The 18,260-nt window shown below is 43.0% G+C and overlaps 1 protein-coding gene across 2 annotated transcripts in view; it reads right to left on the bottom strand.

Moving 5' to 3' along the window:
- The window catches only part of LOC126336429 (protein dopey-1 homolog), a 341,808-nt gene that overhangs the window by 131,568 nt on the left and 191,980 nt on the right, over positions 1-18,260 (bottom strand). For both annotated transcript variants that reach the window (XM_050000134.1, XM_050000125.1), the window contains exon 22: positions 4,196-4,355. In XM_050000134.1, coding sequence (XP_049856091.1) covers positions 4,196-4,355 — 160 coding nt within the window. The remainder of the gene's footprint in view (positions 1-4,195; positions 4,356-18,260) is intronic.

Below are 18,260 nucleotides of genomic sequence, written 5' to 3'. Positions count from 1 at the left end.
GTGGGTGGTTAGGAAGGATTCCTCTAAATTGCCCGTGACCAGGAAAGAGGTTTAAAGTTTAGAGTTTGTCAGCACTGGGAAAGGTAGTGTTCAACAGCAGCAAAGCCATGTTTTTTGGGAATGTCAGTGTGTAGTTATGCTGCGGAAAAGCAAAGTGTTTGAGGAGTTATTCTAAATATAATTGGTCTGTCATGCATCAATTAGGACTGTATTGAGTTTTTTGGCACGTATGAATCTGGAGGATATTGGTCAGGCAAACCAAAGTGTTGGGACATTATTCTAAATACAATTGGCTGTATCCTCATTTACTAATCACTAATTTTCTCAAGATGTTCCTGGTGGCAACCTTTGGGCGGATCTTATGGCAATGATATTTGTATGTCAGTGATCTGTCTAGCACGACACCCACATATGTTCGTTTGTTTGTTTGTTCCAGGTTGCTGCCATTCAAGATGACGTTCAGCTTCCTATTTGCCTGTTTTGAGCAATGGTGGAAAGCACTAATTTATGACTTTGAGGGGTTTTGTTTGAGGGAGTTTTGTAGGTAATATTTAGGCAAGATGTTTAATGAGTTTTCAGTTTCCCTTCTACTTCTTCAAAGTTCTTTCCTTGTGTGGTAATAGCCAGATCATCAGTACACACGAAATGGGTAGTATGGTCAGGTGTTAGTTATCATTTGTGTGTAGATTAAATAAAAGGGGTGCCCGGACACCGCCCTGGACAAGAACGTTGCTTTGTTGACTTTTCCCACTCTCCAGCATTACATAAATCTGTCTGTTTTGTAATGGACATTCAATAACTTTTGTGAACTGATGGTCTTTAAATGTGTTGTACAGTTTTTTCAAGAGCATTCTATGACTGACTATGTAATATGCAGAACTTAAGTATACCACAGCTAAACCTATTAATTTATTTTATTTATTTTTCTAATTTTTTTATTTAGAAAAAAAAAGAAAACATCCTTCCGCTATGTGTTCTGTAAGGGACAAAATTTTATTTGAGTTGTACAGGATTTTTGGGGTCTAAATCTAGCCTTTTTAGGCATTAGCTTTTGATCTGTGATATTTCCTGCGTGATTTAGGATCATTCATTCTTACAGCTAGTACAGATGACAGGAGCACTGTCAGGTGGCAGTTGTTTGGTTAACCTGTGTCTTTCCCCACATCAGTAAATTCACTTGACATTTTTAGTGTAGTAGGTATACCAAATGTGACTGGGTAGCCAGTAGGGATGGCCTAAATACAGGATTTTCCTCATTACTTGGAAAGGACAGAAATAGTACTTAGACAAAATGCTGAGTACATGCATTTGAGAAATTTAGTGGAGTTGATAACCAAGCAGGGACCGACTGTTAACCATTTACGATTGTCTGTAGCTAAAGCTGTTTTTGGGAAAATCAGAACAGCAACTGCACTTTATGACGAACTTAGAAATGAATTATTTCTACACAATCAAGAGCTAAGGCAGGACAGGGACATCCTTTAAAAAAGGCTTATTAATGCAGTATGTCTTCTGTAAAACTGAGACTTGGCCTTTTGAGGAAATATAAAATCTGTTAAACAGGAAAATTAGGTGGAATTGTTGAAATACACTGCAGTGTATGATTCTTTTTTAGCAGAGCACATAAAAAACTATGGTGTTTAAAGGAATTTCTAATCAAATTCAAAATGATCTAATACAAGTCATAGGTTCGACTGTTTCATCAGCTATGAAATGGAAAGCTGTAGATGTTCGTTTTATAACAGTCATGCTTGACAAAACTTCATGTGTGGCAAATCAAGCAGAGATTCCTATTGTCCTGTTGTGTGAGGAGGTTATGAAGGAAAGCTAAAGGAAATCCAGGATGGAATAATGAAAGGTTGCTGTGCCTGTCTGCAACTCAACATCTCCTCTATATGGCGAGTAGTAACCTATTCTTTTAATAATACTAAGAAGATATAAAAGAAAGATTATTGGGTGTTCTGTTCTGTGATACAAGTAGGACAAAAATGACCAGGTTATTGCTGAACAGAACTTATTCAGAACATCTTATCATAATTCAAATATAATGGAAAATTGATAGCATAGACATTTTACAGTGTGGTGTATATGGCCGGAAATCTGAATGGAGTACACGCATTAATCAAAAATAGACATCCAAAGTGATATTTGTTTCACTGTTATGCCCTTGCACTAAATCTTGTTTTGGCTCGAAGCACCCATCAAATACCGGAGTGTAAGATACATTTTAGTTCACTTAATGAACTTCCAGCCCCCCCCCCCCCCCCAATGTCAAAAAACTATTAAATTTTTAGATAAATTCTTGCAATGTTGTCTTCTACACGTCTGCCCAACATGATGCAATTACTCATCAAGACTGGTAAACTCTGTGTGTAGGAACGGAACTAAATTTTGTGATGTGTTCAGTGCAATGCTACACAATTCTCAGCCGACCTCTGTGGCCACTTGGTTCTAGGCTCTTCAGTCCGAAACCATGCTGCTGCTATGGTCACAGGTTCAATCCTGCCTCAGGCATGGATGTGCATGATGTCCTTTGGTTAGTTAGGTTTAAGTAATTCTAAGTCTAGGGGACTGATGATCTCAGATGTTAAGTCTCATAGAGCTTAGAGCCATTTGAACACAATCCTCAAGAAACTGCTGCAAGCTTTTTAGTACCAGTTAATGGCTTCTTGGAACTTTTAGAAGATTCCAAATTCTTTTTTCTCTTGAACAAATTTGACAAAATATTTACCCTGATAGTTTTCCAAGAAACTACGAGTCAAATTGGAGAACTTTTGATAACGTTGACAGCCACTTGAATTTAATATTTCAAGATTACTGTAAATTAAATTTTTTAAATTTACTGTTGCATGAAAACTATAGACAATATTGTAACTTGTTCTCTGAAAGCAGCTTCCCAAGTCTCTTAGATGTATATGGAAAGTTCTTTGACAGCATTCAACTGAAAAAAATGTGCTGGATCATCCACAGTACTGAAGAGTTTATAAATAAATTCATAAGTGAACTTGCAAAACTAATAAGCACTAATTCAATGCTAAATAAAAATGCCAAGAGTTCAATGCTGAAGAGTTTATAAATAAATTCGTAGGTGAACTTGCAAAACTAATTAGCACTAATTAAATGTAAATAAAAAATGCCAAGAGTTCAATATGTTAGTGTCATTACTGTATACAATTACTGCAGGTACATCTTCAGCGGTAAGGTCACTTTCAGTGCTGAAGACAATCAAACACTATTCTCAAAATCTTACTGGATAAGAGAGACACTATCATATCTAGGAATTTTTTTCAACTGAAGCATGCTGTTTGGAGAACTCAGAAAGAAGGAATTCTTCTTTGAGGAAAGGTTTACCAAATTTGCTTTCCAGTATAGAAGAAGGGAATTTCAATTCTGTTGATACTGCATAGCAACCAACCAAAGTGCAAAGGGTGCATTTAAAGCCACAAACTAGTTTTTTCTATAAATGTTTTCTATCAAAGTGTGCTTACAGTAATATAAATTGATATTAGTTCCAATTATTTCAATACAGATAATATAATATTCAGTGCTTTGGCCATCTGAATGGTCAAGGCACGTCACTGCATAATTATTGTAACACATTATCATTTATAAAAGTAGTCCCAGGTATTTGTTGTCATCTGGCTGACCTGATATTCCAGTTTTAAAATTATGTTCAAAAATGTTATCAAAGTTATTTAATAAATTCAACAAATCTTTCTCAAAGATAAAGGACAACAGCAGAAGAAATCTTGAACAAATTTCTATATTACACTGTGTTTGTGTTTCCTCAAGCAAATTTTACCTCAACTTCCACTGTACACATGAGTTCCAACATGAGTGTAGTCAAGAAGCCAAAGTGAAAATACTGATAACATAAAATCTTAATTCAATGCACTCACTTCACTGCCACCCTCACAGCCATCATTTTATTCGATGACCCACAAAGGCACAATAACAAATGCAAACCTTATTTAGTCTTCAAGCATACATAAAAGGTGGAAAAAATGTAATACAGTCTTCACTTGTAAAATATTGGTTACAAGAAAATAAAAAATCAGAAAAAGAAAAGATGCTAGAGTAAGCGTCTCTCTCTCTCTCTCTCTCTCTCTCTCTCTCTCTCTCTCTCTCTCTCTCTCTCTCTCTCACACACACACACACACACACACACACAAACTAAAAATCGTCAAAAACAAACCTTTCGTCCAGTTTGAGGACCAGTTTGTTTACGTTCCTGCCATGCAATGGCAATAGCTGCTATGAAGTTTATGCCATGGTGGAGAGAAATAGGACTGAGAAATTCCAGTAACTGATGCTTGACAATTCTAGGACTGCCCAGCACACAAGACTTCTGCTCCCTGCAAAGAAGACAATGTAGCTTTATTAGCAAACATCAAAAGTACATTTCCTATGCCAAACTGAAACGAACTGCCCCTGTAGAAGTCAACATGCAGAAAGAAGTTCATTTCATTGTGGCATTAATGAGTGCAATTACTATCTAATACATACATATTATAAATGTGGATGTAAGTATGTATGTCCCACATCTCCTAAACCACTGGATTGGTTTCAATCAAACTACTGTCTGGAAAGAACAACTGTGAAGGTAAGAACTACCTACCTCTCAAAGGGGTGGAAGTGAGGGTGAAAAAGAGCATAGCTTATGTGCACTAACTCCAAGATTACTTAGCCAGTGTTTGAGAATGAGGGCACTTAGTGACTTTCGAGATGTGTAAAAACTGCCACATTATGCATGACATTTTGATTTATTATTTCTTTACTACTAGCTCTATTTGCAATACATTTCCAGACAGTATTCACATGGATGCAGCTCCAAAATTATGTCACTGTGTGATACACAGTACAGGAGACACTACATCATAAACATTGAGCTGTAAGAAAACAAAACTGCAAGTGAAATTCGTTGCAAGTACATGTGAAATATGTTTAATATGTGTGAGACATTGAGTTGCAAACAGTTGCAATGAAAAGATTGTTATTTGTTTTAACTTTTGGCCAACAGACCTTTTTCTGAAGTAGAAAATACACATGCATTCACACAATCACAGGTCACACACACATGACCACTGTGGCTGGCTGGACATCAACTACATCTGACGGGAGCAGCAATCTAACACGGGTGGTATGGTAACGAGGAGGCCTGGGGCTGGTAAGGGGAGGGTAGCAGAGTAGGGGTGGGGAAGAGGTATAGTGCTGCTTGTGGCAGTGTGCAGCAATGTGTTAGGGACAGCGTAAGGTTGCTAGGTAAAAGTTAGCAGGTTGGACTGGGGTGGATAAAGGGAAGCACAATAGGAGAGAGGTAGAGAAGTGGGGAAAACTAGTGATGGAGTGGGAGCAAGGAAGGAGATAGACAGGTGGAGGCAGAGACTACCAAAGGTTGAGGTTACAGATGTTTATATTGCAGGGAGAGTTCCCACCTGAGAAATTCCAAAACACTGGTGTTGGTAAGAAGGATGCTTACAGTGAACACTGTGAACTACTCATTAAAGTGAAGCACAGTGTGTTGGCGGCATGTTCAGCAACTGGATGATCCAGTTGTCTCTTGGCCATGGTTTGTTGGTGGTCACTCACGCTGACAGACAGTTTGATAGCTATATGCCTATGTAGAAAGCAGCACAGCGGTTGCAGCTTAATTTATAGATCACATGACTGCTTTCACAGCTAGCTCTGCCTTTGACGGAAGAGGAGATGCATGTCACCATACTGAAGTAAGTGTTGGTGGGATGTATGGGACACATTTTGCATCTATGTCTATCAAAGGGATATGAGCCATAATGCAAGTCACTTGGAGTGGGGGTAGAGTAGGGGTGGGAAAGGATGTTGCATGGGTTCGGTGTGTGGCAGAATACCACTGTGGGAATGATAGTAGGTAGGATATTCCTCATTCCACGGCATGAAGAGGGGTAGTCAGAACCCTGGCAGAGGATGTGATTCAATTGTCCTAGTTCTGTGTGGTACTGAATCATGAGGTGAGTGCTGCTTTATGACCAGACAGTGGGTATGTGAATAGTTGGAAGGTGAACTGTGGAGACAAAGCATGGGAGATCTGCTTCTGTGCAGTGATGAGAGGGTAATTTCAGTCTCTGAAGGCCTCAGTGAGACGATTCGTATATTTGGAGAGGGTCTGCTCGTCACTAAAGATGCAGCAACCATGGGTAGTTAAGGCTATTTGGGAGGGATTCAACTTCTTGGTATGGACATACTTCTTGTGGTTGTACGAGAACGAAGTCTTTCGCGACGGCACTGTTGAATAAAATATTCTCGTACTTCTTGCCGCATCAAATCTTAGTAAAACCTCGAGCTGTACCATCGTCAGGATGACGATGGTGGTGAATATCGTCGAAAGCTCGAGGTTTTACCAAGATTTGACGCGGCAAGAAGTCCGAGAATATTTTATTCTACTTGTGGTTGGTACATCTGATATGAATGGAGGTACTGATGTAGCCGTCCTTGGGACAACATTAAGGAAGGTGCCCTGTTGGGCTAAGGAGGACCATGTGAATGCAGGAGAAGGTGTTGAGGTTCTGGAAGAATGTGGATAGGGAGCCCTCACCCTTTGTCCAGATCACAAAGATGTCATCAATGAACCTGAACTAGGTGAGGGGTTTTGGATTCTGGGTGGTTACGAAGGATTCCTATCAATGGCCCACGAATAGCTTGGCACTGGATGGTGCCATGCGGGTGCCCCTTGCTGTACCATTGATTCAATTGATGCCTTCAAGGCAGAAGTAATTGTGAGTGGGGTAATAGTTGGTCATGGTGACCAGGAAGAATGTCGTAAGCTTGAAGTCGGTAGTGTGTTGGGAAAGGTATTATTCAATACCAGCAAGGCCGTGGGCAGTTTGGATGTTAGTGTACAGGGAGGTGGCATCGACAGTGGTGAGTAGGACACTGTGTGGTAAAGGAACAGGAAATGTGGAGAGTTGGTGAGCATAATAGGCTACAGATGTTGGACCATGAAAGCAGAGATTCTCTCAGTAGAGGCACAGTAACCAGTCACAATGGGGTATCCTGAGTGGGTGGCTTTATGGAGTTTAGAAAGCATGTACGGATAGTGGTAGGGACGAGGAGGGAGAGAGAGTCAGTTCAGAGATTTTGGTATGGGCCTAAGGATTTGAGGAGGGAGACGTTAGATTTCTGATTGGGATCACTGTGACAGGGACTGTATGTGGATGAATCTGACAGCTGGCAGAGTCCCTCCACAAGGTAATTCCTGTGGAACACAACCACAGTGGTGGAGCCTTTGTCAACAGATTGGATTGTAAGATTGTGATCCATTTTTAAGTGGTGGATGTCAGATTTGTTTCCTTATTGAAGGATTTGGGGAATGATTGTGAGGCAAGGTCTGAAGTTAAGAAATTCTGGATTGTTAATAGGGTTGATTTGGGGGCCATGAGCGTGGATCACTGTTGGGTGGAGGAGTGAACTGGATGTGGCAGAACCTGATAGGTAGGATTGGTGGCGAAAAAGTGTTTCCACTGAAGGAAGAAGGAAATAAGTCTTCAACAAGACCAGAATGTTACTTCTGGTGACCAGTTTGGCGACTTTTTGATGTGGGTTGTGCATGCTGCTCTAGCTCCTGGAGGGCAACAATTTCAGTGAGGGAGATAGGATACAGGAATTTCGGATTGCAGGACAGAAGAATTTTATCAATGGAGAGGAGGTGATGTAAAGAGTTTTTGGCCTGATTTATTGTCTTGTACTACTAGTGTGGTGAGGGTTATGGACTGACAGACAGAATCTGAACAAAGATAGGTCATTGTGCAATGAGGCGTTGCAAACTGGAGATGGGTAATTTGATGGTCGAGCCATTTGGGGATGGAGGGAAGTCATCAGCTAGGCATTAACGAAGGAACAGTACGTGGAACTGGGTTCTGGCTAGGGATAGAAAACTTTTCTGTATTGGCACAGAGCCAACATATTACTTACTATCTGCAAAGAGATGCTGTGGGACTGGGGTGGGATGGGGATGATAACATGGAGAAAGAAAGGGGGAGGAGAAAATGGATAGAGAGAGAGAGCACGAGGGGGAAATGGACATAAAGAGGAGGAGATCAACAGTGAGAGAAGAAAGGGGGAGATGGACTTAAGAGGGCGAGGGGGGGGGGGGGGGAGATGAACAGAGGGGGAGAAGCAAATGAACAGAGAGGTGGGGGACAGGTGAACAGAGAGGGAACAGGATGAGATACACAGAAACTGGGACTGGGAGGTGGAGGAGGAGATGGAGGGGGGGGGGGGGGGGGGCAAACTAATAGAAGACTAGGATATATGCTTACCTATGCTGGGTACTCAGCTAGAGGTTCGACAGAAGAGTACAGGAAAAATCACAAGTAATAACACTAAATGGAATAACCTTAAAATGGAATGAATCAAAACAGATGTAACTGAAATGCATACTCCAATATTTGTAAAAACATTGGGATGTGCCAAAGCACAATGCCATTCACAATTGGTCAGTCAAATTATAAATTAAAATGTTTTAATAAGTAATCAGACTGAATTTTAACAGTGGACTGACTGGAGGGACAGACAGTGAAGCGGTTACACAGGAATGGGGCACCAGTAAGCTCATGTGTCGCCAAGGAAGTTACAATTTACAAAGATATCCTAAAGCCGTAAACATGAAGACAGCAACTTCAGCACTCCACCGTATGTTGAAAACAAAAGCACTGTGAATAAAATATATTTATTGCTCAAATCAATGGAATGTAACAATATTAAGAAAAGGAGAGTTGCTACTCAACATATTGCAGAGATGCTGAGTCACAGATAGGCACAACAAAAACACTGTCTCTCTCTCTCTCTCTCACACACACACACACACACACACACACACACACACACACACACACTCTCACACTCACAGGCACGCGCACGCAAACAAAACTGACACACACACCTGCAGTCTCAGCCAACTGAAACAAAACCATGAGCAGCAGCACCAGTGCATGACGGGAGCGGCAACTGGGTGGGGGTAAGGAGGAGGCTGGGGCAGGGAGGGAGAGGGATAGTATGGTGGTGGTGATGGACAATGAAGTGCTGCAGGTTAGGCAGAGGGCACGGAAGAGGTGGGGGAGGGAGGGGGGGGGGGGGAGAAGTAGCGGAAAAGGAGAGAAGTGAAATGACTAGATGTGACAGTGGAATAATGGCTGTGAAGTGCTGGAATGAGAACAGGGAAGGGGCTGGATGTGTGAGGAAAGTGACTAACGAAGATTGAGGCAAAGGTTCCCACATGTGCATTTCGGAAAGCTGGTGTTGGTGGGAAGGATCCATATGGCACAGGCTGTGAAGCAGTCACTGAAATGAAGGATGTCACGTTTGGGAAGAATGTCACGTTTGGGAAGAATGTCATGTTTGGCAGCATGTTCAGCAATAGGGTGGTCCACTTGTATCTTGGCCAAAGTTTGTTGGTGGTCATTCATGCAGACAGACAGCTTGTTGGTTGTTATGATCACATAGAATGCAGCACAGTGGATGCAGCTCAGCTTGTAGACCTCATGACTGGATTCACGGGTAGCCCTGCCTTTGATGAAATAGATTACGTTAGTGACTGGACCGGATTAGGTAGTGGTGGGAGGATGTATGGGACAGGTCTTGCATCTAGTTCTATTACAGGGATATGAGCCATGAGGTAAGGGGTTGGGAGCAGGGGTTGTGTAAGGATGGAGGAGTATATAGTGTAGGTGCAGTGGACGGTGGAATACCACTGTGGGAGGGGTGGGAAGGATAGTGGGCAGGAGGAGGAAGAGGATCTTAGTGTTTAACGTCCCGTCGACAACGAGGTCATTAGAGACGGAGCGCAAGCTCGGGTGAGGGAAGGATGGGGAAGGAAATCGGCCGTGCCCTTTCAAAGGAACCATCCTGGCATTTGCCTGAAGCGATTTAGGGAAATCACGGAAAACCTAAACCAGGATGGCCGGAAACGGGATTGAACCGTCGTCCTCCCGAATGCGAGTCCAAGTGGGCAGGACATTTCTGATTACAGGGCATGCTGAGAGGAAGTCGAAACCCTGGCGGAGAATGTAATTCAGTTACTTCAGTCCTGGGTGGTACTGAGTTATGAGGGAAATGCTCCACTGTGGCTGGACGGTGGGACTTTGGGAGGTGGTTGGAGACAAAAGATATGGCATGGTAAATTTGTTTCTGTAAAAGGTTGGGAGGATAATTGTGGTCTGTGGAGGCTTCAGTGAGTCCCTTGGTATATTTCGAGAGGGACCACTCGTCACTACAGATGCAATGACCAATGGGTGCTAGGCTGTTCGGAAAGGACTTCTTGGTATGGAACGGGTGGCAGCTGTCGACATGGAGGTATTGCTGGTGGTTAGTAGGTTTGATGTGGACAGAGGTGCTGATGCAGCCATCTTTGAGGTGGAGGTCAACATCTAGGAAGGTGGCTTCTTAAGCTGAGCAGGAGTAAGAGTAGGTTGGGAGTTCTTGATGTTCTGGAGGAATGTGGATACGGTGTCCTCACGCCTGAATCGAGATCGCAGAGATGTCATCAATGAATTTGAACCAGGTGAAGTGTTTGGGATTCTGGGTTTTTAGAAAGGACTCCTCTAGATGGCCCATGAATAGGTTGGCATAGGATCGTGCCATGTGGGTGCGCATAGCCTTACCCCGGATTTGTTTGTAAGTAATGCTTGCAAAGGAGAAGAAATTGTGGGTGAGGGTGTAGTCGGTCATGGAGACTATGAAGGAGGCTGTTGGTTTGAGATCCTTCAAGTGTTGGGAAAGGTAGTGTTTAATAGCAGTAAGGCCACAGGCATTAGGAATGTTAGTGTAAAGGGAGGTGGCATCAATAGTGATGATCAGGGCACCGTGTGGTCAAGGGACAGGAACTGTGAAGAGTCGGTGGAGGAAATAGTTGGTATCTTTTATATAGGAGGGTAGGTTCCAGTTAATAGGTTGAAGGTGTTTGTCTATGAGAGCAGAGATTCTCTCAGTGGGGGCACAGTAACCAGCCACAATGGAGAGTCCTGGGTGGTTAGGTTTAAGGATTTTAGGGAGCATGTAGTAGGTAGGAGTGCAGAGTGTGGTAGGGGTGAGTAGAGATGGACTCCGGGGAGAGCTTCTGGGATGGGCCTAAGGATCTGTGGCAATGTTTGTAGGTGGAAGGGGGTTCAAACCAACAGTGGTGGACCCTTTGTCTGCAGGTAGGATTATAAGGTCGAAATCAGTATTTAGATGGTGGACTTGTTCCAGAATAATGAAAAGCGACAGCACGAAGATGAAGAACACAACCGCAGAGAAGGCTGTGAGACGACTTCAGCCAATAGCAGGCTGACCAGACGTCACCATGACAGGAGCGCCCTCTACAAGAAGATAATATAAGTGCCGCTCCTGCCAGCCTCGGCAGCACAGTTCTAGACCGGAACTTGTAGACCAGGATAGTCAGAAGTTGGACACTAAGAGAGCTCTATGATAGCATTAAAGTGTGACCCATATCAACTGCTTACATGAACACTGTCTATAGTAAAGAACATTACTGATTTGCATGTCGCCCACCGTTTGTGACAACCCGTTACGCATACAAAGTTAAGTATTGTCGATCTGTTTATTTGAAATAAAAACTATTAATTTGACAAGTCTGAATTGTTGTATAGCTTTCCAAGAATGCAGCATCCTTTAGGCAGCCTATACGAGATGAGTGGGGAAGACCCCACATTGGCGATGAGGACTTACAAACCCTGGCCTGACAGCCAAGGAATTTTTTGTTTGCTGGCACCTTAATTCTCTTTTGTCTTTCATTTGCAGTGGCACTTATTTGTTTTAATAGTTTCTTGTTGTAATTGCTAATCAAAGTTTTCACATGGCCCCTGCAAAAATTTTCTTTGCTTTTGTCCTTATATTGCTTGCTTGCCTTGTCTGTTGGTTGCATTTGTAACTTGCAACATGCCCACCCCACCTATTCTGCTCCCTGCTAAGGTGCCAAACCCGCCAGTGTTAGTTGCCACACAGCTAATCCAGATGTTTTGGTTCCAGATGCAGCAAATCTCTACGTTACTCAATGCAGTGCAGCAGCGTCTGGCTAATGTTGCATGCCCAATGGAACAAGCAACACCTGCTGCTATATCGTCTTTTCAACAGTTTTGTGAACAAGATGAGGAATGGCTCGAATGGTTGTCCTAGTTTGAAGGACACCTCCTAGCTCACAAGGTACCAGGTACCGTGAAAAGCCATTATTCCTTATCCATGGCAGGCAGTGCAGTGTTCCACCTCATCAGTAAGTTATTTTCTAATGCCACTCAGAGTGAACTCAATTATGACCAAATTATGGAGTCACTAACTATTGTGACCAACAAATAAATGTGGTAGCAGCTAGGTATCAATTCTTTAATTCCAAAAAAAAGGAAATACAAATTCAAATGTTATGTTGCGTGATGCAATCGTGTACAATGTACCTGATATACAACTCAGAGAAAAAATTCTGAAAAAGTCCAATCCATCAATTCAGCAGGTAGTGCAAATATTAGATCAGTACAATTCAGGTGCCTTGTCAGCTCATAAATTTGAGCAGCCAGCTATTTGTCGGGTTAAGACTCTTAGTTGCGATCGGCCCATTCGGCGGTGGCAGCAGCTTGCCATGTCAAGCAAACAATCTTCCATGAAGGTTTGGCAAGAAGGCCCCTCTCAACAAGCTCAATGTTACACTTGTGGTAAGAAAGGACATGTACAATCCATATGTTTGCAACAGAACAAACATAAGATTTCATCCCACTCAAAAAACTCTAGTCATAGGCCCATGTCATTAATGCAGTACATTCAAAGTCTGCAACAGGCATTCACAAAACTGGCACGTGAGCAGTTTCTTCAGTGATACGCCAGTCGAACAAACTTTTTCTTCAATTATTTCTTTGTGGGAAACGTGGGAAATTTCAGTTGGACACAGGTGCCTCTGTCACACTGCTGAATCGTCACACATATTAACTGTTAGGCTCTACACACCTGTCTAACAGTAGCACACAATTGATGGCTTATAATGGACCAGACATTCCTGTTCTCGGAACATGTATCTTGTCTGCTGTGTATCACTCGAATACATGAACAGTTACTTTTGCACTGCTACAATCACACGATTGTGTGAAGATATTTGATCTTGATTCTTTTGATATGTTTGGCTTTATCATTCAGGACAATGTGTTGTCAGTGTCTGCATTCCATACAAAAGACAGTGTAGCTATCTTGCTGAAAGAATTCCTAGAACTATTTTCTGAATGTCTAGGCAAAGCTAACAATTTTGTTGCACATATTACTCTGAAAGACAATGTTCAGCTGAAATTTTGCTGGGCCAGAACTGTTCCCATTGCATTACGGGACAAAATTGCGGTTGAACTCAAAGCTTGTCAATGGGCAAGTCCACTGGTTTTGATCCCCAAACCTTCCGGTCACATTTGCCTCTGTGTTTACTTTAAGTCTACAGTCAACACACAAACTGTGATTGATACTTATCCATTGCCAAACCCAGAGGATTTCGAGGACAAATTAGGCACTGGACACTACTTTTCAAAAACTGATTTGCGCAACGCATATCTTCAAATAATGCTTGATGAAGAATTCCAAAAAGTGTGTGTAGTTAATACTCATTTGGGCTTGTTTAAATATTTGCATTTGCCTTTTGGCAGTGCTTCCGCACCCACCTTTTCCAACGGTATTAGGAGCAGCTGACTGCACAAGTGCCAAACTGTTAAAACTATTTGGACGGTATTGTCATAGCAGGTTGTCCATCTGAAGAACATATTGCAAATTTGCATGCTTTGTTTCATGTGTTATCCGAGGCAGGGCTAAAGTGTAGAATGGACAAGAGTGACTTTTTAAAAACTGAGTTGTAGTGTCTTGGTCATGTCATAAACAGTCAAGGTGTGCATCCTCTTCAGTTGCATTTCTTAGCCATACGAGACTTGCCAGCTCCTCACAATATCACAGAATTGCAGTCAGTCTTAGGGAAAAAGAACTATTATATTTGGTTCATATCAAAGCTGCGTAAATCACAGATACATTGCATCGCTTGTGTCGCAAGAATGTCCCCTTTGTTTGGACAGATGAGTGCCATGTAGCTTTTCAAACACTTAAAGAGGCATTGCTCTGTGACAGATGCTTAGTTTACCTTGATCCCAACAAACCAATTGTATTGCAAGTTGAAACTTCTTCTTACAGAATCAGTGCTCTTGCACGGAATTGGTGATAAAGATAGGCTTATTACTTTTGCATCAAAAGTGTTGCCCAAAGCTCAAAGTAACTATTCACAAATTGAGAAAGAGGCATTGCCTGTTGTGTATTGTGTCACCAAACTCCACCACTATTTGTATGGCAGAAAATTTTACTTAGTAACGGATCACAAGCCTTTTCAGTCCTTGTTTCATTCAATGAAACCGGTTCCAGTACGAACTGCCAAAAAGTAGCAAAAATGGGCTTTGCTGTTGTCTCGATATCAGTACGAGATTGTTTATCATCTGACAGCTCAACATAATAATGCGGACGCACTTTCCCATCTTCCGATTGGCCCTGATACAGACTTTGACGCTTCTGCTGCATCTTATTGTCACAATGATGCACAGGATTCTGAATTGCTTCAATCTTTCCTGCTGAACTACAGGAAAATTGCACAGGCCATGGAAGCTTGAACATTTTGCTAACATATATTCACACATCTTGGCTTCGTTCCTTGCATAGCATACAGAAACCTGTAGTGCACCGACACTTTGCCCATTGGCATAGCCTCACTGTACAGAAAGGTGTGATTCCTATTCAAATAGAGGACAGTCATGTGTGTTGATCCCTAAAGCTCTGCACAAAGAAGTGCTGCAGTTACTTCACCAAGGACACTGGGGGATTGTTCGTATGAAACAGTTAGCGCGTCAACACTGTACTTGGCTGGGTATGGGTGCCCAAATAGAACAGATGATGTCAGAGCATCATGCATGTGTGGGAAATGAACCTGCTCCGCCACAAAAATTCTCTGCTTGGCTCTGAGCACTATGGGACTTAACATCTGAGGTCAACAGTCCCCTTGAACTTAGAACTACTTAAACCTAACTAACCTAAGGACATCACACACATCCATGCCCGAGGCAGGATTCAGACCTGCAGCCATAGCGGTTCCAGACTGAAGTGCCTAGAACAACTCCGCCATAGCGGCCGGCTCTCTGCTTGGCCTAAGTTGGAATCACCATGGCAACATGTGTACATAGACTTTGAGGGCCCTTTTTGGAACACTCGTTGGTTGATTATGGCTGACTCGTATAGCAAGTTTCCTTTTGGTATGCCAATAAATGCGACAATGTCACGTACCACAATTCAGGTGTTGTCCTCTATTTTTTGCCTAGAAGATTTACCTAACGTAATTGTATCAGACAACAGACCCCAGTTCATGTCAAATGAATTTGAAACATCCTGTGAATACAATGGCATACAGCATGCAAGTAGTGCACTGTTCCATCCACAGTCAAACGGCGAAGCGGAACATTTTGTCAATAGAATGAGGTTTTCACTCTGCAGCGGAGTGTGCGCTGATATGAAACTTCCTGGCAGATTAAAACTGTGTGGCCGTAGACTCGAACTCGGAACCTTTGCCCTTTGCAGGCAAGTGCTCTACCATCTGAGCTACCGAAGCACGACTCCTAAGTTCCAAACTTTACAGAAGCTCTCCTGCGAACCTTACAGAACTAGCACTGCTGAAAGAAAGGATATTGTAGAGACATGGCTTAGCCACAGCGTGGGGGATGTTTCCATAGAGATACTGGCACAAGTAAAGCTGTGAGTACAGGGCGTGAGTCGTGCTTCGGTAGCTCAGGTGGTAGAGCACTTGCCCACGAAAGGCAAAGGTCCCGAGTTCAAGTCTCGGTCGGGCACATAGTTTTAATCTGCCATTTTGTCAATACCTTCAAGCAGCAAATGGCCAGGCTTTGCTCCACACACACCAGGGATCAAGCACTGCAACTGTTTCTCGCATCAACAGCAGAATTTCTTCATGGCTGCCGCCATTGGACAATGCTCCATCCTCCTCAGCATCCGGTGCCAAAGGAAGGCCGCAAGTATCGGTTTGCGCCACATGAAATTATCTTTTACAGGGTTTTTAGCAGCAGCAATAGATGGGTGCGAGGCAAGATCTTCTGTTGACTTGATGCTTGCATGTATCTTATTCCAGATCCAGATGGCTTACAGCACCACAATCAAAATCAACATCACCTCTGTCATGTGCAAGATGAGCTTTTAGTGTCTCTTCCCACAGATTCATGGATCCAGAGGACAGCACAGCCACAGCAGCTGCCAGAGGGTGTCATCATGACACCGTGGGACAACCTCATGGAGATGGAGGCGGACCCTTCGCCTCCTCCACTGACTCTTGTCGTACCGATGGAGCCGGACCCAACCACACTGCAGCGGTCGCCACCTTCTTCATCTGGTTCATGGCATCAGGAGGTGGATGCGTACCCTTCAGGTTGTTTTCCAGGGGACATTTCTGCCAGAGCACAGGCCGAATGGCAGGGTGCGACCGGAAGCTTGATGTCCCCTGCAGCCACACCTTCTGGTCCTGCATTGCGCCCAAGCTCCTGCCTCCCCCACCGTGGTCGTACTCCCTACACGACAAAGGTCCATCGCTGTTCTGGCTTAATGAAAAGTGCCAACACGAAGTTGAAGAACACAACCACAGAGATGGTTGTAAGACGACATCAGCCAATAGCACGCTGACCAGGATGTCACCATGACAGGAGCAGCCTCTACAAGAAGAAAACATAAGCACCACACCAGCCAGCCTCGGTCACACAGTACTAGACCAGCACTCACAGACCAGGACAGTTAGAAGGTGGACACTAGGAAAGCACTATGATAGCAGTAACATGTGATCCATATCAACATGGACATTGTCTATAGCGAAGAACATTACTTATTTGCATGTCACCCATTGCGTGCGACAACCCATTATAAACACAAAGTTAAGTATTGGCAATCTGCTTATTTGAAATAAAAACTATTAATGTGATTTGCTTGAATTGTTGTATAGCATTCTGAGAATGTAGCATCCTTTAGGCACCTTACACAAGATGAGTGGGCAAGACCCCACAGGACTGCGGTTCATTCTATGATCGTAAGGTTAATAGGCATGTTGAGGGATTTGGGAAATAACGGTGAGGCAAGGTTCGAGGTTAAGAAATTCTTGAAGGTTAACAGGGGGTGATTTGGGGGCAGTGGGGGTGAATCACGGTTGGATGGAGGAGTGAATTAGTTAGGCAGGGTTAAATATTGGTCTTTGGTTGAGTCTGATTGGTAGGGATGGTGGTGAAAAAGTGTTTCCACTGTAGGGACCGAGAGAAGGAGGTCTTTACCAAGAGTCCTGCATGACTGAATTTTGGGAGTGGGGTAAAAGGTGAGGTCTTTGGAAAGGACTGATATTTCTGTGGGGCTAAGGTTTCTGGAGGAAAGGTTCATGACTGTGTTACAGGTCTGTTAGGTTCTGGATTCTGTATGCTGGTGGGAACGAGTATGGGAGAGTTAGGTAAGTGTAGGAGGTCTGTGAGACAGGGTTTGTAAGCTATGAGAAGATGTGGGGGAGGTTTGGAGGTTGTTGTAGAGATGGTGGACAGTGGTACTCCAAGTAGTAAGTGAGCAGGTTGCAGAGCTTTTTGAGGTAGCATTGTGCATGTTGCTCAAATTCCTGCAGAGCAAGAGTTTCAATGTGTCTTATGGGTTCCAGGAATTTGGGATTGCATAGCAGGAGAATTCTGCGGATGGAGAGAAGGTACTGCAAGGAGATCTGGGCTTGGTGGATATGGTTTTGCAGGACTGTGTTGGTGAGGGTTAAGGATTAGTGGAATCTGAACAGGTGGAGGTCATTGTGGAAAGGGGGGTGGCAGCTAGAGATGGGTAATTTGGTGGTAAGGCCTTTTAGGGGGATTCAATGAGCCAAGCAAAAACGCAGGAAACGTATGTTGGACTGGGATCTGGCTAGGGATAACGAAACTTTTCTGCATTGATGCAGATGGAAAGAGCAAAGATCCATGGTGGTGGAAAAAATTCTAAAAATTACATAAATAATGTACAATTACGCCTGAAAAATTTCGTAAAAATAAACCCAAATAAATGGGAAAATCCACAAAAAAGGTGAAATAGATGCAAAAGAGGAAACAATGAAATCTGAGGGAGTCGACAACAGCAAAATGCGAAAGCTCACTAAAACTGGCGAGAAATCACAAGGATGAAAGTAGAGAATAAATTATTTAAAAATATATATTACTGTGGGCAGC

Source organism: Schistocerca gregaria, chromosome 1 (assembly GCF_023897955.1).
Source record: "Schistocerca gregaria isolate iqSchGreg1 chromosome 1, iqSchGreg1.2, whole genome shotgun sequence".
Taxonomy (NCBI): Eukaryota; Metazoa; Arthropoda; class Insecta; order Orthoptera; family Acrididae; genus Schistocerca; species Schistocerca gregaria.
This window is presented reverse-complemented; position numbering and strand designations above follow the sequence as displayed.